The sequence below is a fragment of the Mobula hypostoma genome, chromosome 20 (genome assembly GCF_963921235.1).
Source record: "Mobula hypostoma chromosome 20, sMobHyp1.1, whole genome shotgun sequence".
In the NCBI taxonomy this organism is placed as follows: domain Eukaryota; kingdom Metazoa; phylum Chordata; class Chondrichthyes; order Myliobatiformes; family Myliobatidae; genus Mobula; species Mobula hypostoma.
Genome location: NC_086116.1, coordinates 1,999,851 through 2,023,605, shown reverse-complemented (window position 1 = coordinate 2,023,605; position 23,755 = coordinate 1,999,851). Strand labels below are relative to the sequence as shown.

Sequence of the window (23,755 nt, the reverse complement as noted above, 5' to 3'; positions counted from 1 at the left end):
AGGGAAGGGAAAAAAATTGAGAATTAGGCTGTATTCCACTTGAATTTGGTCCTTCAGTGAAACCCGCAACAGTAATAAAATACAAAATCTGGAGATTCAAATGATTCAATCTTAAAAACAAATTAAGATTTGACGTTTCAAAGATTTGCTCAATAAATCACTTTTAATTTTCAGTAATGAGCTTTTCAATCTTCATGATTAGCCACATTCCTCCATTGTAATTTTATAAATATAATTTCAGTGGCTTAAATTGATTGTTTTTCCTGTATTATCACAGGAACATATGAATTATTTGGTGACTGTTCACTGTTGCATGTTTTATTATTAGCAGCCTGATTATATTTGTGAAATGTATATAAATTAACCTGACTCCACAGATGCTGCATGATCTGCTGTAAGAAAGTGAAAGATCTTACACTCTGAAAGAGTAACATGTAGAGGTAAGGGGATGGAGCAAGGACCATTTGTTCAGCTTCAGAGGCAACAAGAATAAGGTACAGATATATGGACATTTCTACAAAAGGAAGCCAGTTGATTTCCCAGTTTTCACTGCTGATCCTAAATCTATGCAGTGAGCCCCAGTCGAGCTTACTATCAAATGCACAAGTTGTGGAGAGAAAGCATCTCAAAGACAAAGGTGAAAAGAACTCTTAGATGTAAATGACATCTGGACCTACCAAATATTTGCAGTGTGTAGTCCTGCAATTTTGAAAATGCAGCAGCAAATTTGCATACACTGAGCTCCCCCTATTGGCAATATGATAATGACTAAAAAAAACTGACTGATAGAACGTTGGTAAAAGAATTAATATATTGGCCAGGACACAGATCCACAGGAGACTCAGAATGTTGACTTGGGATTCTTAATATTATCTGATCGAGAATGATGCCTTAGTTTAATAGTTTGTTTTAGAGATTGAATTGCTGAGATTTCAAATCTCTTTTGGTACTGTGCTGCTAATTGGCCTAGATTTTTTTGTATTTGAGACTCTGGAGTAGAACTTCAACTCAGCCTTGTAGCTTAGGCAAAACAGTTGCCAATCTGATTGTGGCTGCAGAAAGGGAGTTGCCTTTTAGGAAGGAAGTCTGTCATATGTTACAAAGGATTTAAAAACTGATGGTGAGTGAACCTGTTCAGTGAGATCAGTCCTGTTGTGACTCGGGTTACAATGTAAAAGAAACTTCATGAAGGTGAAAATTCTATTAATAACAAATTCAGTAATATAGGATATATTGTCAAGCAACAATTAGAAGCAGCATACTGTTTACACATGAAATTACTTCAGAGTAAAACTCCAATAATTTGCTGTATGGTTTTTCAGAACTTCTGATGTTTTCAGCATCTGGCTCATAGGGTCCTTGCTACCTACAAAATAGTTAAACAGAGTTTTACTGTATTTGATATTCTCAAACAGATGAAACTACCTTCCACAACTCAAACTATGGTCCATCAATAAAATAAGTGTTTTAAATGTGGTGGAACTGACTCTTGGGTTGTGGCATTTCTAATGAGGTCTGCTATCACAGCTGGAAGTCTGTAGTGTTTATTTACCAGAGATGAGACTACAGATGCTGAATTCTGGAGTAAAATAAAAATTAGCTGCTGAAGGAACTCAACAGGTCAGACAGCATCTTGTGGAGGGGCAGTATCTCAACGCAATGTTGACTGTCCATTTTCCTGCACAGATGCTGCCTGACCTGCTGAGTTTCTTCAGCAGTGCTTCTGTTAACTGTGGTTACTCATGAGCTTCATTGATTCCCATCTGCATCTAATTATTACCAGCATAACTGGTTTTAAAAGAGTACCTGTGCCATCTCATGCAAAGTTGCTGCTAGACCAGCTGAAAATTTATAAACAACATCGAAAGTAGTGTTTCTGTGCATGTAGATGGACTTGTGAATCTGAACTAATGTTGCAGACATTCTGGTGTTGTCAATAATTGTTCACAAAGATTTTATATTTGCCACATTTTAGTAAGGTTATGAATTAGCTATCAATTCAGTCCTCATTTTAAGACCATACAAGTTAATTTTTAGATTGAGTTTTAGATTCCATGTTTTCACTGTTAATTGAATTGTTTTGTTGTAATTATAGCAGATCACCCGGCAATTCTTTTGTAGTCCTTTTCTGGTATGTGAGCATTGCTAATGAAACGGACATTTATTGCCCGTGCTTATCACCATTTAGAGACTGATAAACCACTGCCTTCTGCAGTGCCTTTGGAACTTGGTGTAAGGATTAGGCTTGGCAGTGATGAGGGGTCAATAATAGATTTTCTAATCAGAAGAATTCACCAGTGGTTTTGTTATCATGTCTGCTGTTCTTGGTGAGTGTATACTGGGCAGTAATTAGCCAGATTGGACCTGCCTTAGATGTTTGTGGAGAGACAACTGACGAGTTTCCACATTGATGACCAGCTGCCAATGAAACTAATTTTTCACAACAAAATTATTGGAATATCAACCAGTTGTACCTACGTAGTATTAAGGCTGTTGGGCTGTAGTTTTAATATTTCACTTGCAAGTGCTAAGACCTGTACACTGTTCAGATTGGTGGTTATGAATGTGCTCATTTTTACAGCTGTAAAAATGACTCGTGCCCCAGGAATTCCTAACGTGTCTGAAAAAATTGTGGATGCACTTGGAAATGAAGGGACTGGACAGCAATTAACATCTGCTCAAGTTCAGTTAATCAAGACTATGATACACGAAACCTTGGAAGATTACAAGTAAGGAATATTTATCATCTTTTTAAAAATGAAAGATTTAATACAATGCTGGAAATTCAAAGTGACACACACAAATATTGGAGGAACTCAGTAGGTCAGGCAGAATCTATGGAAAAGAGTAAGCAGTCAACATTTCAGGTTGAGACCCTTCTTCAGGACTGGGAGGGAAGGGGAAGATGCCTGAATTAAACAGTGGGGGGAGGGGAAAAAGGCTGGCTGGAAGGTGATAGGTGAAGCCAAGTTGGTGGGAAAATTCAAAGGCTGGGGACCAAAGAATCTGATAGAACAGAAATCTATTGCACATTACAGGTCCTTTAGCCTACAATGTTGTGCTGACCATGTAACCTACTCTAGAAACTGCCTAGTTTCCCTACTGCATAGCCCTCTATTTTTTTAAGCTCCATGTACCCGTCTAAGAGTTTCTTAAAAGAGCTGTTGTATCTGCCTCCACCACCATTGCCGGCAGCTCATTCCATGCACCCACCACTCTGTGTGGGAAAATCTTACCCCGTCATCCCCTCAGTACCCATTTCCAAGCACCTTAAGACTAAGCTCCCTCATGTTAGCCATTTCAGCCCTGGGGGAAAACGTCTGATTCTCCACATGATCAATGTCTCTCATAATTATATACACTATCAGGTCACCTTTCATCCTCTTGCTCCAGGGAGAAAAGGCCAAGTTAATTCAATCTAGTCTCAAAGGTGCACTCTCCAATCCAGGCAACAGCCTTGTAAATCCCCTTTGCACTCTTTCTATAGTATCCACATCCTTCTTGCAGTGAGATGACCAGAACTGAACACAGTACTCCAAGTGGGTCTGACCAGGGTCTTGTATAACTGTAACATTACCTCAATTCCACGGTTGGTGAATGCCAACACACTATGTTTCAGTATTTCAGGATGTATATTGTATACATTTCTGACATTAAATGTACCTATTGAAAACCTTGTTTGCAACTCTGTAAACCTGCGCAGCAGCTTTTGAGTGTCCTATGGACCTGGACCCCAAGATCTCTCTGATCGTCCACACGGCCAAGAATCTTACCATTAATACTACATTTTGACTTCAAATTTGACCCACCAAAATGAACCACTTCACACTTATCTGGGCTGAAGTCCATCTGCCACTTCTCAGCCCAGTTCTGCATCCTATCAATGCCCTGCTGTAAACTGACAGCCCTCCAGACCATCCATAACACCCCAAGCTGATATTGTATCATGATCAAATTTCCTTATCCATCCTTCTACTTCTTCATCCAGGTCACTTATAAAGGGGTCCCAGAACATATCCCTGTGGAACTTCACTGGTCACTGTCCTCTGTGCAGAATACAAACCATACCCAACCACCCTTTGCCTTCAGTGGACAAGCCAAGTCTGAATCCACAAAGCAAGGTCTCCTTGGATCCCATGCCTTATTACTTTCTGAATGAGCCTCACATGAGGAACCTTATCAAATGCCTTACTGAAATCCATGTATACTACATCCACTGCTGTATCTTCATCAATGTATTTTGTTACATTCTCAAAGAATTCAATCAGGCCTGTAAGACACGAGCTGCCCTTAAAGCCATGCTGACTGTCCCTTATCAAATTGTCTGTCCGGGTACTCGTAAATCCTGCCTCTCAGGATCTTTCCAACAACTTGCCCACCACTGAAGTAAGTCTCACTGGTCTATAATTTCCTGGGTTATCTCTACTCCCTTGAACAAGGGAACAACATTTTCAACCTTCCAATTCTCTGGTACTTTTTCTGTCCTTATTGATGATGCAAAGATTATTGCCAGAGGCTCAGCAATCTCCTTCCTCACTTCCTACAGTAGCCTGGGATATCTCATCTGGTCCCAGTGACTTATCTAACTTAATACTTTTCAAAAGCTCCAGCATATCCTCTTAATGTCTATGCTCAAGTGTTTCAGTCCACTGTAAATCGTACCCACAATTGCCAAGGTCCTTTTCCCTGGTGAATATGGAAGCAAAGTATTAATTTAGTATCTCTGCTACCTCCTCCATCTCCGTGCACACTTTTCCACTATTGTACCTGATTGGTCCTGTTCTCACACAGCTCATCCTTTTGCTCTTTATATACTTGTAGAATGCCTTGGGGTTTTCCTTAATCCTGCTTGCCAAGGCCTTCTCATGGCCCCATCTAGCTCTCTTAATTTCATTCTTAAGCTCCTTCTTGGCAATCTTGCAATTTTCTAGAACTCTATCAGCACCTAGTTTCTTGAACCTTTCGTAAGCTTTTCTTTTCTCTTAACTAGATTTTCCACATCCTTTGTGAACCATGATTCTCTTACCCTACCTTCCTTTCTGTGCCTGAATGGAACATGCCTATGGGGAATGCCATGCAAATGTTCTCTGAGCATTTGCCACATTTCTGCTGTCCATTTCCCTGACACATCTCAAACCATCAGGCGAAATGCATCTTTGCAAGTTAACTCAACTTGCGTGCCAACTGCCCCTGCTCTGCCTCTTCACTTAGGTTCATACCCTTGCAAATCTAGTTTAAACCCTCCAATAGCATTAGCAAACCTTCCTGCCAGGATATTAGTTCCCCTTGGATTCAAGTGCAACCTGTCCCTTTTGTACAGGTCTCTCCTGCCCCAGAAGAGTTCCAATGATCCAGAAATCTGAATCTGAATCCCTGCCCCGACTCCAATCCCTCAGCCCCACATTTATCTGCCACCTCATTTTATTCCTATACTAGCTGTCGTGTGGCACTGGCAGCAGTCCCGAGATTACTACCCTTGAGGTCCTGCTTCTCAGCTTCCTTCCTAACTCCCTGTATTCTGCTTTCAGGTGCTTCGCCCTTTTTCTGCCGATGTCATTGGTACCAATATGTACCATGACCTCTGGCTGCTCACCCTCTCTTTTCAGGATATTGTGGGTGTGGTCAGAAACATCATGAACCCTGGCACCTGGGAGCCAAGCTACCACGTGTTTCTTTTTCGCGCTCACAGAATCACCTATCTGACCCCCAACTATAGAGTCCCCTATTACTGCTGCCATCCTCTTCCCTTACTTCAAAAAGAAACGGAAGGAGGAGAAGACCCAAGGGCAGGTGAGAAGTAAAAAGTCAGTGGGGAATAGAGGAAGGGGAATTTTGTTCACCGGAAGGAGAACTTGATATTCATACCATCAGGTTGGAGGCTACCCTGACAGAATATAAGCTGTTACTCCTCCACCCTGAGGATGGCCTCATGTTGGCACAAGAGGAGGCCATGAATTGACACATCAAAATGGGAATCTGAATTAAAATGTTTGGCCACCGGGAAGTCCTGCTTGTGATGGGAGGTGCTTGATGAAGCGGTCCCCCAATTTACGATGAGTCTCACCAATGCAGAGGAGGCCACATCGGGAGCACCGGATACAATAGATGACCCCAGTCCACTCACGGGTGAAGCGTTGCCTCACCTGTTAGGACTGGGTCCCTGAATTGGAGATAAAGGTGGTGAATGGGCAGGTGCTGCACTTGAGCGCTTGCAGGGTTTGGTGCCTGGAGGGAGATTGGTGGGGAGGGACAAATGGACAAGAGAATCACAGAGGGAGCGATCCTTGTGGAAAGCAGAGGGGATGAGGTAAAGGTATGTTTAATGTTCGGGTCCCTTTGGAGATGGCAGAATTTGCGAAGGGTATTGTGTTGGATGCAGAGACTGATGGGGTGATAGGCAAGGACAATATCACTATTACAACGGTGGGAAGATAGGGTGCAGTTGCATGGGAAATGGAGGAGATGCGGGTGAGGGCAGCATCAACAGTGGAGGGAAGACAGCTCTGATGTCCTGGAATGCAAAGTCGTATCCTGAGAACAGATATGACAGAGGCAAATAAACTGAGAAAAAGGAATAGCATTTTTACAGGAGATGGAGTAGGAAAAAAGTGTAGTCCAGATAACTATGGGAATCGGTAGTTTTATAAAAGATGTTTGTTGACACTTTGTCTCCAGAGATGGAGAGAATAAGAAAGGGGAGGAAGGTGTCAGAGATGGCCCAACTGAATTTAAGGGTAGGGTGGAAGTTGGAGGCAAAATTGATGAAATTGACAAGCTCAGCATGGGTGCATGAAGCAGCACCAATGTAGCAGTGGAAGATTTGGTGGAGTATAACCTTCGATCGTAGACTGTTCTACATAGTCAATAGAGGCGGGCATGACTTGGGCCCATTCGAGTGCCCATGGCTACCTCTCAGTTTGGAGAAAGATGGATAGTCATAGTCATACTTTATTGATCCCGGGGGAAATTGGTTGGAGGAGCTGAAGGAAAAGTTGTTCTGGGTGAGGAACAGTTCTGCCAGCTGGAGGAAGAGGGTGGATATAGAGGGAAATTGGTTGGTTCTTCTGTCAGGCAAGAGGTGGAAGGCTTTGAGGCCTTCCTGACTGGTGATAGAAGTGTATTGGGACTGAACATCCAGGGTGAAGATAAGTGGTCAGGGCTAGGGAATTGAAAGTGACTGAGAGGATCAAGGGCATGAGAAGTGTTGCGGATATAGGTGAGAAGGGACTGAACCAAGTGGGGTGGGGTAGAATGGAATTGAGATAAGAGAACATAGTTCAGTAGGGCAGGAGCAGGCAAAAACAATAGGCCTACCCAGACGGTCTGGTTTGTAGATCTTGGATAGGAGGTAGAAGCAAGCAGTGTGGGTTAAGGAAGCTATAAGTTTGACAGTGGTTGGGAGTTCTCCAGAGTAGATGAGGTCAGAGATGATAGCAGAGGCCGTTTTCTGCCAGTGTGGAGCGGGGCCCTCCTCGAGGGGTAGGTATCTGAGAGTTGTCACCTGGCCCCACAATGTAGAGATCAGTGTGCCACACAACAACAACACCGTTTGCTGGTTTCATGGTAAGGTTGGGACTGGTGCGGAGAGAGTAGAGGGCAATGCATTTGGAAGTGGTCAGGTGGAGGAGGAGAGAGAAGTGTTGAAATCAAGACAGTTGATTTAATGCAAGCCTTGTTTCAAGCATGCAAGACAAAAACAAGTTAACTGGATATCTGTGTAGAGTTGACATTTTGTTTTGAAAAGTTGATTAAGAACTGCTAATCGTATGTATTCTCCATTTTCTGTTCCATTGTACAATTGTTATAGACACATTGTATGCAAGTTATGACTCTGAAATTTTAAACTTTCTCAATTCATTCAGAGATGCGTGGCATCGAGATGTTGTGAACCTGCAGCTAGAGATAATAAAGCAATTCCAAATCCAACAGGTAATTTAAATGTTTTGTGTCTTGGGCATGTTATTACACAGTTAATATATCTACAGTATCAACAAAAGACAACTGGGGGTAACTATTTTCCAAAAAGATTCCTGCAAATGTCTTGTTTATACTATCTTAAAATAAGGTGTTTGAAGCTTCAGCTGAAGTATGTCATCTGGGGTGTAGGGTGTATGGGGAAGTATAATAGGAGGCAGACATTGATCCTTAGCTGTTATTCAGAAAGATTTTTGTCTTGGTTCCACTTTCTTCAGTTTCCCAGAACTTTTGATTCCCCTACACCGCAAAAAAAAACCAATTTCAGTCACAATTGAATCTCAATCTGTCAGGTAAAAATAAAAACAAACTGCAGATATTTGAAATCTAAAATAAAAACAATGCTGGAAATAGTCAGCAGGTTAGGCCAGATCTGTGGGAAGCAAAACCATTAACATCTTGGGTAGATGATCCTTTAATCAGAACTAGGAAAGAACAAAGAAGTTTTAAGCTGCAGGGAAGGTGGGAGCTGGGTGAAATTCCTGGTAGGATAAAACTGCATGAGGATAATCTGTCAACAGGTTATCTGGTTAATGGGTGAATGGGAGCAGTTACAGTAAAAGCATGAGTGAAAGAAATGCAGAGCAGAAAGATGTGCCCATCATTTTTAACTGAGTATTTCCAGCATTTTTGTGAGGGCCATAAATGACTCTTGTCACAGTAACTATCAGCTCTGGTCGGAACCTTATCCACAGAGCTCAGCGAATTCTTTCTGATACTTAACCAGGTCCCATTTGAACAGTCCACTTGAATCAATGACCCTGTGAGACAAGACTATCTCATGGTAATAGAAAACTACAGCACAGAAGCAGGACCTTTGTCCCATCTAGTCCACACTGAACCATTTAAAATGCCTGGTCCCATTGACCTGACCAGGACCATAGCCCACAATACTGCTCCCCTCCATGTGCTTATCCAAATTTCTCTTAGACATTGAAGTTGAAATTGTATCAGCTACTTATGGTGGCATCTCGTTCCACACTCTTACCACCCTCTGAGTGAAGAAGTTTCCCTTAAGCATTTCACTTTCACCCTTAACCCATGATCTCTAGATGTAGTCTCACCCAACCTCAGTGGAAAAGGTATGCTGGCATTTACCCTGCCTATACCTCGCTAATTTTGTATACCTCTGTCAAATCTCTCCTCAATATTCTATGTTCTAGAGAATAATGTTCTAACCTATTCTATCTTTCCCTGTAGCTCAGGTTCTACAGTCCCAGCAACACTTTCATAAATTTTTTCTGTACTCTTTCAATCATGTTTACACCTTTACTGTAAGTAGGTGACCAGAGCTGCGCACACTGCTCTAAATTAAGTCTCATGGGTATCGACACAACATCCCAACTCTTGTATTCATTAGCATTCATAGATAGCATTCATACAATGCCAAAAGCTTTCTTTATGACCTTATCTACCTGTGACACCACTTTCAATGAATTATGGACCTGTATTCCCAGATTCCTTTGTAGGTACCCTACTGCTCACTGTAAGACCTACCCTGGTTGGCCTTCCCAAAGTCCACACTTGTCTGCGTTAAATTCCATCTGCCATTTTTCAGCCCTTTTTTTCCAGCTGGTCCAAATCTAGCAGCAAGCTTTGATAGTTTTCCTTGCAGTCCACTACACCCTTACTCATGCTGTCATCTGGAAATTTGCTGATCCAGTTAACCACATTATCATCAAGATCATTGATATAGATGTCAAACAACATAGGATTCAGCACTGATCCCTGCGACACTCCAATAGTCACAGGTCTCCAGTCAAAGGCGACCATCTATTGCCACTCTCTGGTACCTGTATCAAAGCCAATGTCAAATCCAATTTACTTTTCATCTTGAATACTGAGTGACTGAACCTTCAAAACCCGATCTCACATGCAGGACCTTGTCAAATGCCTTGCTAAATAAAGTCCATGTAGACAACATCCAGTGCCTTTCCTTCATCAGCTTTCCTGGCAACTTCCTCGAAAAACTCCCTAAGATTGGTTAGACATGACCTACCAGGCACAAAGCCATGCTGACTATCTTTAATCAGTCCCTGTCTATCCAAATGCTCATGTATTCGGGCCCTTAGAATACCTTTCAATAACTTTCCCACTATTGATGTTAGGCACATTGGCCTATTATTTCCTGGTTTTTCTTCAGGCCTTTTTTTAAAAAAAAAAGAACAGCATTAGCTAGCCTCCAATTCTCTGGTACTTGTCACTAAGGATGATTTAAATATCTTGTTAGGGCCCCTGCAATCTCTGCACTTCCCTCTCACAGGATCCAAGGGAACACCTTGTCAGGCCCTGGGGGGTTTGTCCACCTTAATTTGCCTCAAGATAGCAAACATCTCTAATCTGTATAGAGTCATGACCTCGCTGTTGCTTTGCCTCACTTCTGTAAACTGTGCCCATCTCCCGAGTAAATACAGATGCGAAAAAAGCCTTTTAAGATCTCCCCCATCTTGTTTGGCTCCACACATAGATTACCATTCTGATCTTTCAGAGGACCAGTTTTGTCCTTGGCAATCCTTTTACTCTTAACATATTTGTAGAAGCTCTTGGGATTCTCCTTCACCTTGTTTGCTAGAGCAACCTCATGCCTTTTAGCCCTCCTGATTTCTTTGTGTTCTCTTGCATTTCATATTCTCAAGTACCTCATTTGTTCCTGCCTGCCTATGCTTGCTATGCTATTCCTTTTGTTAAGCAGGGCATCAGTATTTCTCAAACCAAGATTCACCAAACCTGTTATCCTTGTCTTTATTCTGACAGACTTGTACAAGCTTTGTACTCCCAAAATTTCACTTTTGAAGGCCTCCCACTTGCCAAGTACTCCTTTGCCAGAAAACAGCCTGTCCCAATCCATACTTGCCAGATTCTTTCTGATGCCATAAAAATTGTTTGTTTTTTCTCCATTTTTAGATCCCAACCCAAGAACCAGATGTATCCTTTTCCTAATTATCTTGAAGCTAATGGCTTTATGATCTCTAGATGTGAAGAGTTCCCCTGTGTAAACTTCTGTCACCTGCACTGTCTCTTTCCCTAATAGCAGATCGTGAATTTGCACACTCCCTTGTTGGGACTTCTATGTACTGATTAAGGAAACTTTTTCTGAACACATTTGACAACTAGTCCTTTTACTATATAGGAGTCCCAGTCAATTTGTGGCAAGCTAAAATTGCCTTGTTTCTTGCAACAGTCTGTAACCTTTGTACAAATTTGTTCCTCTAAATTCCACGAACTGTTGCATGATCTATAATGTAGCCCCTTTAATCTGGTCATATCTTATTCCTCAGTTCCACCCATAAACCCTCACAAGACAAGTTTTCCAGTCTGTCCTGACCTGAGCACTGCTGTGACATTTTCCCTGACTAGTAATGCCACTCCTCCCCCTTTAATCCCTCCCGCTCTATCATTTCTAAAGCAATGGAACTCCAGAATATTGAGCTGCCAGTCCTGCCCCTCCTGAAACCAAGTATCACTAATGGCTACAATATCATAATTTCAGATATGCGCAACTCAGAATATTAGTCCCACCACGCTCAACCTTTTGATTCCTGACTTTGTCTGAGGTCTCCTGTTCCATATTCCTACACAGGCAGAGCACCTACCTTATTATGCCCCTCAGATTCTTGTCTCAAATAAGATGACCTCCATCCTTTTTAAAAACATAACCTGTTAAATCTTGCTTCACGGCAATCCATTCATCTTTCCCCTCCACTCCAAGTTTGTCCGTGGATCGAAATGATTACCTTCATCCTGAGCACCCAGCACATCTTGTGGGATTCAGGCTTCCTGCTACAGAGAATAGCATCTACATGGAATAGTACAACACAATTCCTTTGGTCCACAGTGTTGTGCCAAGCAAAACAAATAATTAAATGTTTAACTAAGCTAATCCATTCTGTTGACGCAAATCCATATTCCTGCATTCTCTGCACATTTATCTAGACTGAGAGCCTCCAAATGGCTTTATTGTATCTGCTTCCACTGCGCCCTGGCACTACATTCTAGGTGCTCATCATGCTGTTTCTATATTTTAAAGAAGCCCTCACCTTGCATGCATATCCACTACTATTTATCTATCATCTTTATGGTGCCATAAGACTATTGTATTCCATTTCCAATCAGTCCAACACCCAGTCCCATATGGCCCCCTGGACTATGGAAGTATGATTGAATCTCCTCCTCTCTACAGTCTCTACTCTTGTTCACACAGATGCAGGAGGTTCAAACTGTTGGATGACTGCATGGGCAAAGGCTGTAACAGACTGGTACAATTCTTTGACGAATCAAAATAAGCAGCTGCTGGACATGCGGTGCCATTTTAAAAATAATTAAAATTGAATTACTTAATGTTCCAGAATTTTCAATAAATTAGTACCAGAATACTTGTAAATAATTAAGATTTCAAAGCCAAAGCAAAACCCTTCCTAATCTGCAGGACAAGAAGGCTCAACTTAGCTCTGATATGGCACAGGATCTAACTTGGGAACTGAGAGCTAATTCCAAAACATATTGGTGAAAGGCAGCTGTAGCAATGGACTCCTTTGTTACTTCCTAGATATAGAAACGTAGAAAACCTACAGCACAATACAGGCCCTTTGGTGCACAAAGCTGTGCCAAACACGTCCTTACCTGAGAAATTACCTAGGGTTACCCATAGCCCTCTATTTTTTCTGAGCTCCATATACCTGTCCAGGAGTCTCTCAAAAGACCCTATCATATCCGCCTCAACCACCGTAGCCAACAACCCATTCCACGCACTCGCCACTCTGCATTTTTTTTCTCAAAAAAACAAAACAAAACTTGCCCGTGATATCTCCTCTGTACCTACTTACAAGCACCTTAAAACTGTGCCCTCTTGTGTTAGCCATTTCAGCCCTGGGAAAAAGCCTCTGACTATCCACACGATCAATGCCTGTCATCATCTTTACACCTCTATCAGGTCACCTCTCACCTCTCACCTCTGTTGCTCCAAGGAAAAAAGGCCCGAGTTCACTCAACCTATTCTCATAAGGCATGCTCCCCAATCCAGGTAACATCCTTGTAAATCTCCACCCTTCCTGTGGTTTCCACATCCTTCCTACAGTGAGGTGACCAGAACTGAGCACAGTACTCCAAGTGGGGTCTGACCAGGGTCCTGTATAGCTGCAACATTACCTCTTGGCTCCTAAATTCAATCCCACGATTGATGAAGGCCAATACACTGTATGCTTTCTTAACCAGAGTCAACCTGAGCAGCAGCCTTGAGTGTCCTATGGAATCGGACCTCAAGATTCCTCTGATCCTCCACACTGCCAAGCGTCTTACCATTAGTATTATATTCTGTCATCATATTTGACCTACCCAAATGAACCACCTCACACTTACCTGGGTTGAACTCCATCTGCCACTTCTCAGCCCATTTTTGCATCCTATCAATGTCCCGCTGTAACCTCTGAAAGCCCTCCACACTATCTACAACACCTCCAACTTTGTGTCATCAGCAAATTTACTAACCCACCCCCCACTTCATCCAGGTCATTTATAAAAATCGCGAAGAGTAGGGGTCCCAGAACAGATCTCTGAGGCACACCACTGGTGACAGACCTCCATACAGAATATAACATGTCTACCTGTCTTCCTTCCATGGGTAAGCCAATTCCGGATCCAGAAAGCAATGTTCTCTTGGATCCCATGCCTCCTTACTTACTCAATTAGCCTTGCATGGGGTACCTTATCAAGTACCTTGCTGAAATCCATATACACTACATCTACTGCTCTACCTTCATCAATGTGTTTAGTCACATCCTCAAAAAATTCAGTCAGGCTCATGAGGCATGACCTTGTCTTTGACAAAGCCATGCTGACTATTCCTAAATTATATTATGCCTCTCCAAATGTTCATAAATCCTGCCTCTCAGGATCTTTTCCATCAACTTACCAACCACTGAAGTAAGACTCACTGGTTTATAATTTCCTGGACTGTCTCTGCTCCCTTTCTTGAATAGTGGAACAACAACCGCAACCTTCCAATCCTCCGGAACCTCTTTCATCCCCATTGATGATGCAAAGAACATCACCAGATGCTCAGCCTTCTCTTCCTTCACCTCCCACAGTAGCCTGGGTTACATCTTGTCTGGTCCCGGTAACTTATCCAACTTTATGCTTTCCAAAAGCTCCTGCACATCCTCTTAATATCTACATGCTCAAGCTTTTCAGTCCACTGTAAGTCATCCCTACAATCGCCAAGATCCTTTTCCGTAGTGAATACTGAAGCAAAGTTCTCATTAAGTATCTCTGCTATCTCCTCTGGTTCCATACACATTTTTCCACTATCACGCTCGATTGGTACTATTCTCTCACGTCTTATCCTCTTGCTTTTCACATACTTGTAGAATGCCTTGGGTTTTCCTTAATCCTGTCTGCCAAGCCTTCTCATGGCCCCTTCTGTCTCTCCTAAGTTCTTTCTTGAGCTCCTTCCTGCTAGCCTCATCTTCTAGCTCTCTATCATTATCTAGCTTTTTGAACCTTTTGTAAGCTCTTCTTCTCTTGACTAGATTTAGAACAGCCTTTGTACACCACGGTTCCTGTACCCTACCATCCTTTCCCTGTCTCATTGGAACATACCTATGCAGAAATCCATGCAAATATTCTCTGTGAACATTTGCCATTCCATACATTTCCTTGAGAACATCTGCTTCCAAGTTCCTGCCTGATAGCCTCATATTTCCCCTTACTCCAATTAAACGCTTTCCCAATTGTCTGTTCCTATCCTTCTCCAATGCTATGGTAAAGGAGACAGTTGTGATCACTATCTCCAAAATGCTTTCCCAGTGAGAGATCTGACACCTGACCAGGTTCATTTCCCAATACCAGATCAAGTACAGCCTCTCCTCTTGTAGGCTTATCTACTTATTGTGTCAAGAAACCTTCCTGAACACACCTAACAAACCCCACCTCATCTAAACCCCTAAATCTAGGACATACAAATAGATATTTGGGAAATTAAAATCTCCCACCACGACACCCCTGTTATTATTACACCTTTAGAACATAGAACAGTACAGCACAGTCCAGGCCCTTCGGCCCACAATGTTGTGCCGACCCTCAAACCCTGCCTCCCATATAAGCCCCCACCTTAAATTCCTCCATATACCTGTCTAGTAGTCTCTTAAACTTCACTAGTGTATCTGCCTCCACCACTGACTCAGGCAGTGCATTCCACGCACCAACCACTCTGAGTAAAAAAACCTTCCTCTAATATCACCCTTGAACTTCCCACCCCTTACCTTAAAGCCATGTCCTCTTGTATTGAGCAGTGATGCCCTGGGGAAGAGGTGCTGGCTATCCACTCTATCTATTCCTCTTATTATCTTGTACACCTCTATCATGTCTCCTCTCATCCTCCTTCTCTCCAAAGAGTAAAGCCCTAGCTCCCTTAATCTCTGATCATAATGCATACTTTCTAAACTAGGCAGCATCCTGGTAAATCTCCTCTGTACCCTTTCTAATGCTTCCACATCCTTCCTATAGTGAGGTGACCAGACCTGGACACAGCACTCCAAGTGTGGCCTAACCAGGGTTTTATAGAGCTGCATCATTACATCGTGACTCTTAAACTCTATCCCTCGACTTATGAAAGCTAACACCCCATAAGCTTTCTTAGCTACCCTATCCACCTGTGAGGCAACTTTCAGGGATCTGTGGACATGTACCCCGAGATCCCTCTGCTCCTCCACACTACCAAGTATCCTGCCATTTACTTTGTACTCTGCCTTGGAGTTTGTCCTTCCAAAGTGTACCACCTCACACTTCTCCGGGTTGAACTCCATCTGCCACTTCTCAGCCCACTTCTGCATCCTATCAATGTCTCTCTGCAATCTTTGACAATCCTCTACACTATCTATAACACCACCAACCTTTGTGTCGTCTGCAAACTTGCCAACCCACCCTTCAACCCCACATCCAGGTCGTTAATAAAAATCACAAAAAATAGAGGTCCCAGAATAGACCCTTGTGGGACACCACTAGTCACAATCCTCCAATCTGAATGTACTCCCTCCACCACCACCCTCTGCCTTCTGCAGGCAAGCCAATTCTGAATCCACCTGGCCAAACTTCCCTGGATCCCATGCCTTCTAACTTGCTGAATAAGCCTACTGTGTGGAACCCTGTCAAATGCCTTACTAAAATCCATATAGATCACATCCACTGCACTACCCTCATCTATATGCCTGGTCACCTCCTCAAAGGACTCTGTCAGGCTTGTTAGACACGATCTGCCCTTCACAAAGCCATGCTGACTGTCCCTGATCAGACCATGATTCCCTACATGCCCATAGATCCTATCTCTAAGAATCTTTTCCAACAGCTTTCCCACCACAGACGTAAGGCTCACTGGTCTATAATTACCTGGACTACCCCTACTACCTTTTTTGAACAAGGGGACAATATTCACCTCCCTCCAATCCTCCGGTACCATTCCCGTGGACAACGAGGACATAAAGATCCTAGCCAGAGGCTCAGCAATCTCTTCTCTCGTCTTTGCAGAATCTGTCTCCCTATCTGTTCCTCAGTGTCCCTGTTACTATTGGGTGGTCTGTATATTAAAAAAAAAGCACCCAGTAGAGTTATTGACCCCTTCCTGTTCCTAATTTCCACCGACAGAGACTCTGTAGACCATGTCTGCCTCCTTTTCTATGGCCGTGACTCTATCTGCGATCAACAGTTTCACGCCCCCATCTCTTTTGCCTCCCTCCCTGTCCTTTCTGAAACATCTGAAGCTTGGCACTTGAAGTAACCATTCCTGCCCCTGAGCCATCCAAGTCTCTGCAATGGCCACAACATCATAGCTCCAAATACTGATCCACGCTCTAAGCTTATCCGCTTTGATCACAATACTCTTTGCATTATGTCAGCAACAGGCAGCGGACGGCTTGGTGGTTTCCTTGCATGCAGAAAAAGGCCTTTGATCGTGTCGAATGGCTGTACCTTTTTTCACTTTAGAATGATCTGGTTTGGGCAATTATTTTATTAAGTGGGTGAAGGTCCTTTACAATGATCCTCTGGCTGCGATTCTTACTAATGGTATTAGGTCAGATAATTTTAGTATTGTCCCCAGAGGGACTGCCCTTTATCACCACTGCTTTTCACAATAGTGATCGAGCCATTGGCAGAATATCTGCTCCAGACATAGGACTAAAGTCACATAAAATTACATTGTATGCGGATGATGTTCTAATTTTTTTTATCAAACCCTGCTATGTCAGTGTACCACCTTATACAATGCATCAATTGATTTAGCACCTTTTCAGGTTATAAAATCAACTTCACTAAATCAGAGGCTATGCCTCTGGGGAATCTGCAGCAGATACCTGACACTCAGGGTGTTTAAATGGTCACAGACAGGTTTTGCTTACCTAGGCATATTTATCACACCTACATTTGATCAATTGTTCAAAGCTAACTTTACACAGTTATTTGACAAAATCAAACAGGGTCTTGAGCGATGAAGCACTCTTCCCATTTCTTGGCTTGGCAGAATATCCTTGCTGAAAATGAATATACTTCCTCGTCTGCTCTGCCAAATACAAATGATTCCAGTCATTTTCACCTAACAAACACTTTAATTTAAAAAAAATATATATATATTAAAAAATGGCTAGTTTGGTTCTTTCATTTGGAACAAAAAAAGTCTAAAAGTATTAAAATGTCTAAGTTACTGCTTCCCAGTTAAGTTCCTTTTTATCTTATGTGGTTGACTGGGTTTGCAGGGATCCCTCCTCAATTTGGCTGGACATTGAAGCCTCACAAACAAAATGCCCTCTTATTAATTTGCTTTTCCTCAATAAGATGAAACTAGTTAAGGAATATTGTCACAATCCAGTAATAATTAACACAATCAGGGCTTGGAGGGCAGTGCGACAAATGAGGGCAACTCAGCGAAAATATCACCCTTCACTCCAATAACCAGCAGTACAGATTTTCAGCCTGGATCCTGGATTTAAACTTTGGATTTCTAAGGGTAGTTTCCATCTAGGAAATTTGTTTGATGATGTCTTTTAGTCAAATAATACAGAAATTCAACAAACCCAGCAAGGATCTTTTTCGTTTCTTTCAGTTAAGAGATTATATACAGAAAAAAACATCATTGTTAACTGATGTGTGTTTTGTTCTAAGGGTGAAATCTCCATCAGTACTTCTTACAACGTGGAGAGGCTGAGCAGCTGGGAAGGGTCTGGGAGGGAGAGCTGGGAGCAGAAATTACAGCTGAAACGTGGAAAGACATCTATGATAATGCAAAGAAAATTTCAGTTTGTAATAGAACTAAAGCATTGCAACTCAAAATTCTGCATAGAGCCCATCTGATTCCAGATCGTGTCTCGAAATTTAAGATGGGGGTTTTTCCAATGTGTTCTAAATGTAAAGGAAATACTGAAACTCTCACCCATTGTTTTTTGACTTGTCCCAAACTTCAGGCATACTGGAGTGATATTTTGGGTGAAATAGAAAAGATTCTGAAGATGGAGCTTGAACTGGACCTAGTGCCTTTTCTCTTAGGCCGACCCAATTATTATTATTAATGCACATCAGAAAAAACTTCTTAATATCCTGACATTTTGTGTGAGGAAGAACATTTTACTTTGTTTGATATCCGATAAGGCCCCTGGACTTTCTGGTTGGTGTATATTAATCATAGAGTACATTCCTTTGGTACACTCAAAAACAAATAGTTTTCATAAAACATGGCAACCTTTTCTACAATATGTAGATGTAAACCTTTCTGCTATACTAATAAGGGCTTTTGTATAGGATGTGGTGGTGATGTCTGTACTTTGATGGAAGTGTTCTGATAGCTGATATCTGTGAGGGGAAGAAATGTAAATGTACCTGGAAATTGAAAGTTTTGTTATGATGAGCCAAAAAACGTACCACGCCCCCACCTCTTTTGCGCCCCCCCCCCATCCTTTCTGAAACTATCTCAAGCCTGGTACAGGTGTCTCCCGCTTTTCGAACATTCGGCTTTACGAAACCTCACTATTACGAAAGACCTACATTAGTTACCTGTTTTCGCTGTTACGAAAAAAGGCAGTGCACAAAAAAAATCAGCACGCGATAAAAGGCAGTGCTCCGCGTGCCCCGAGCAGCCGCTCATCCCCCGGATTTAGAACTGCATTATAGCTGGCATTGCTTAAACACGTGCCTGTGAGCAGCCGTTAGCAAGATGAGTTCTAAGGTATCAGAAAATCCTAAAAGAGCTCATAAGGGTGTTACACTTAGCATAAAACTAGACGTAATTAAGCGTTTCAATTGTGGTGAACGAAGCAAGGACAAAGTGAGTTTGGCTTGTGGAAGCTGACGAAGATGATGTTGAAGAGGTTTTGGATCCCATGACCAAGAACTGATAGATGAAAAGCTGATGCAATTGGAAGAGGAAAGGATAACAATCAAAACCGAATGCAGTAGCGAACGGACCGAAAGTGAAGTCATCCAGGAACTGAACGTGAAGCAACTGCGTGAGATTTTCATTGTAATGATGAAGTGCAACTTTAATTTTGAAAGGGTATGTCGGTTTAGGGCATATTTGCAGGATGGTTTGAGTGCTTACAAAGAACTGTATGATAGAAAAATGCGCGAGGCTCAGCAGTCAAGCAAGCCTTCCACATCAGCCACAGCAGAGGACGAACCTTGACCTTCGACATCGAGGCAGGCAGACATAGAAGAAGATGACCTGCCTACCCTCATGGAAACAGACGACGAGATGACACCCCAGTGTCCCACCACCCCAACCCCTAGGCCGCAGACAGATACCGATCTGCGGAGAATGCAGCGGTAGCCGGGATGCACCAAGCATATCTTTAAGAAAAAAAAAAGCCGAAATAAACAAGCTAATTAATTAGGTGCCACCCAGCACGTAAATGTTGGCCCAGATCAGAGGCGATTGCCGATTGTGTCGCCTCTGATCTGGGCTGACATTTACTTGCCGGGCGGCACCTAATTAATTAGCTTGTTTGTTTGGGCTTTTTTTTTTCTTAAAGATATGCTGGGTGCATCCCGGGCACCGCTGTATAGCTGCATTCTCCGCAGATCTGTATCGGTTCGCTGCCCGGAGGGTGGGGACTACTGCACCACCCCAACCTCTGACAATTCAGCCTAACACACCATCAGTGTGCTTGGTGCTGTCCCAATTCCGGTAAGTGTTTCTACTTTATATCGGCTGTGTATTTTTACGTGTTATTTGGTATGATTTGGCAGCTTCATAGCTTAAAGGTTACTGGAGAGCACTTGCGCCGTGTTTTTCCTGATAGCGCTTGCGCCATGTTTCTGCCAAGAGCGCTTGCGTGAGATTTCCGCTACGGAGAACAGTGCGGCAATGATTGTGGAGAAGTATTTCTACTTTATGTAGGCTGTATATTCATCATATCATTCCTGCTTTTACTATATGTTGTTATTTTAGGTTTTATGTGTTATTTGGTATGATTTGGTAGGTTATTTCTGGGTCTGCGAACGCTCATAAATTTTTTTCCCATATAAATTAATGGTAATTGCTTCTTCGCTTAACGACATTCCGGCTTATGAACCATTTCATAGGAATGCTCTACCTTCGGATGGTGGGGGAAACCTGTACTTGAAATAACCATTCCTGCCCCTGAGCCATCCAAGTCTCTGTAATGGCCACAACATCATAGCTCCAAGTATTGATCCACGCTCTAAGCTCATCCGCTTTGTTCATAATACTCCTTGCATTAAAATAGACACATCTCAAACCATCAGTCAGTGCAAGAGGGAGGATAGGCAGGTGATCGAGAAGGGATGCGCTCAGTCTCCAAGCTTTCTCTATTTGTGAGCCAACCGCCTCTTCCTCCATCTCTTTAATTTGGTTCCCACCCCCCAGCAACCCTAGTTTAAATTCTCCGCAATAGCCTTAGCAAACCTCCTTGCTCGGATATCGGTCCCCTTGGGATTCAAGTGCAACTCGTCCTTTTTGTACAGGTCACTCCTGCCCTAAAAGAGGTCCCAAAGATCCAGAAATCTGAATCCCTGCCCCCTGCTCCAATCCCTCAGCCACGCATTTATCCTCCACCTCACTCTATTCCTATATTCACTGTCTGCATTTCAAAGGATGTTTGAGGTTGTCCAAGATTTAACAGCACCAACATTATCAGCAGTGACTTCGTCGCAGATTATTACATCCTTGCACTCAGTGTGATTCCTCCATATGTCTTGAGTCACAAAAAGAAGCCAGCCATCAACCAATTCCATCCATTCTGTGATGTCCAGATCCAGTAGACCCTGTTAATCCAAACTGTCTGACTCTCTGGCTATCCATCCTATAGGATGGTCATGGTTCCTTTCAGTCAGTTAATGGGGTTTATACCCCACTCCTCAAAGGAACAGCGTGTGCATGAATGGATTTTAGGTGAGTAGGGGGTTGCACAGGTCCAGACCCACCCTCTCGACATCCCCTCCTGGATCCAGCGGCATGGTGGGGTCCAAGACGGCTGGGAGATGTTCTGTTGCAGTGAATGGCCAGACCAAGCTTTGATGCAAGGGATGCCCTTTTCCGCGCTTCACAGCACATGCTTGCTAGATGGCCGTTGACCCTACGAGAGGGTTCATCCGCCCTTTGACAGGTCTTGTTTCTCGTCCTGCAGGGTGTCTAGCCACCCTCCTCACCAGGCAAGCCTGGTGAGGGAGCTGGTTTAGTCGCCGACCATGCGACAGGTAGTTCTGGATTACATCGTACTAGTAGCACTCAGACAAGTGTCCAAACTGTACCCAGTGTAACGCTGAAGGCTTATACTGCTGGCTAGTCACATCTTGCCTACAGATTTCAGTATAGCAACGATGCTACACAGCAAAATATTTGTTTTTAAAATCCATGTATATCCTGCCTACAGAAAACTGGGGACATTGCTGTTTGCTGACTGTCAGTCAAGATGAGATGGCACAACATTGTTCAAAGTTGGGCATTCACAATCTTCAAGGCAGAGTTTGACATTTGATGACTTGCTGTATACTAGAACAAAATCGATGGGTTGAATGGCCTAATTCTGTTTCAATGTCTCATGCCATTTACTATTGAATGGTAACCAGACTGGACCAGCCATAGTTGGAAAGGCCTTAAAATGAAATTGAGAAAAGTTATTGAGGGAAATGTAAAGGACAATGCTATTATTGTAAATGATAATCCTTAGTTTTGTGCATTTAAGTTTGGTTTAGTTTGTATTGGATTTGTTTGACCCATTTGTGCAGACTGGTTAAAGACTCAAATATTGCATTCTCCTTTCAGAATGAAATCCATGCCTTATTTGAAAGATACTCAATTAACGAAGCTCTGGTGGCAGAAAATGAGAGGCTGCGAGAAGAAAACAAGAGACTACGAGCTACATTTTAATAGAAGAACATTGAATGCTGACTAAAACTATTTCGCACTGAGAAAAAGCAATAACTTCCTTAAGGCAAGCAGAGATGGAGGCTGATGTCATCCTCTTGCTATTTAATATGTAGATGCTCCATAAAGAAGACCAGTAATCTGAGTATTTGGCCCTTTTTGATGTAAAATGAGCCAGAAATGTTTGTCTAAGTGGATGGAATAAAGGTATTAAAGGTCCCTCAAGAGGCTAAAACAGTTGAATTCTGATGTGTTGCAACTAATCTTCCAAGAAATGTGCTACAATCAGGACTTCTCCATAATAGAATTGTACAAAAAAGGTGTATTGAAATTCAAAATGAGCATCAGATTGAAGATTTGATTAAATATGTCCAGATCCTAACACAGATTTTACTCAAAGCAAAAGCAATAAGTGAATGATTGTTTTATAACTTGGCATTTTCTACCTTCTGTTATTTTGTACAAATGATTGGTTTGCCTACAATGACCATACTTGTTCATATTTTTAAGTCGTCGATTGCTTGTTGTAGGTACCTTTAATTTTTTTTACATCAGCTACTTAAAGACAATAGCTAGTATTTTCTCTGTTTCTGGTGCAAGCAGTATTTTAAATATTGGAGAAGTGAATCTAAATATTTTAACAAGTTGCATTATTACTGAAAGGATAGTCTGAAGTGCCTTTTTCAGATTTGTGGAATAGCCAGGTTACACAACCAATAAGACAGTAATTCTGACACTTTTGTTGACTGACCTGATGTTCAGCAGTTGTGTAGAATTGCCATTGTTAATATTGATCGACTTACACTATTTTGTAAAGAATTTCGTATGGATTCTGTTTTTGAATTAACAATTAAATTGCAGTATATTTTTGATGGAAAATATACTATATTAAATGTGATGTTGCAATAAATATATTGGTAAGCATTTTGTGCTTAATATAGGACTTAAAAGCAAAGCACTTCTCATTGTAGCAAAGAAAACCAGTATAGTAGTTCTATAAATTAAAATACTTCAACTAAAAATATTGGATTTAATAGTAATGTAACAGATACTGTAGGTTGTTATTTGGGATTTGAATATTTTAATAACTCAAAGTCCAATTAATTCCAAGGCCTTTTATACTTTTCTGGTATTGGAAGACAAGTGCTTGACCTTCAATGGTTTAGGAAAGATTTTACACAGGATTAAAACTTTACTAGTAGCTGTGTGCTCAGAAATGCCGTATGACTAGAAAATATAGGAGCACAAATGGGCTATTCTGCCCTTAAGTCTCCTCTGCCATTCCATGATAGCTGATATACTATCCCTCACAACCCCATTCTCCTGTCTTCTCCCTGAAACCTTTGACACACTTAGTAATCAAGAACCCATCAACCTCCACTTAAATATACTCAATGAATTTGCCTCCACAGCTGTTGG

The 23,755-nt window shown here is 42.2% G+C and overlaps 1 protein-coding gene across 2 annotated transcripts in view; it reads left to right on the top strand.

Moving 5' to 3' along the window:
- The window catches only part of nedd1 (NEDD1 gamma-tubulin ring complex targeting factor), a 76,735-nt gene extending 53,458 nt beyond the window's left edge, over nt 1–23,277 (top strand). For both annotated transcript variants that reach the window (XM_063072239.1, XM_063072240.1), the window contains exons 14-16: nt 2,582–2,729; nt 7,863–7,929; nt 22,235–23,277. In XM_063072239.1, coding sequence (XP_062928309.1) covers nt 2,582–2,729; nt 7,863–7,929; nt 22,235–22,339 — 320 coding nt within the window. In that variant the 3' untranslated portion in view covers nt 22,340–23,277. The remainder of the gene's footprint in view (nt 1–2,581; nt 2,730–7,862; nt 7,930–22,234) is intronic.
- The last annotated feature ends 478 nt before the right edge of the window (nt 23,278–23,755 follow it).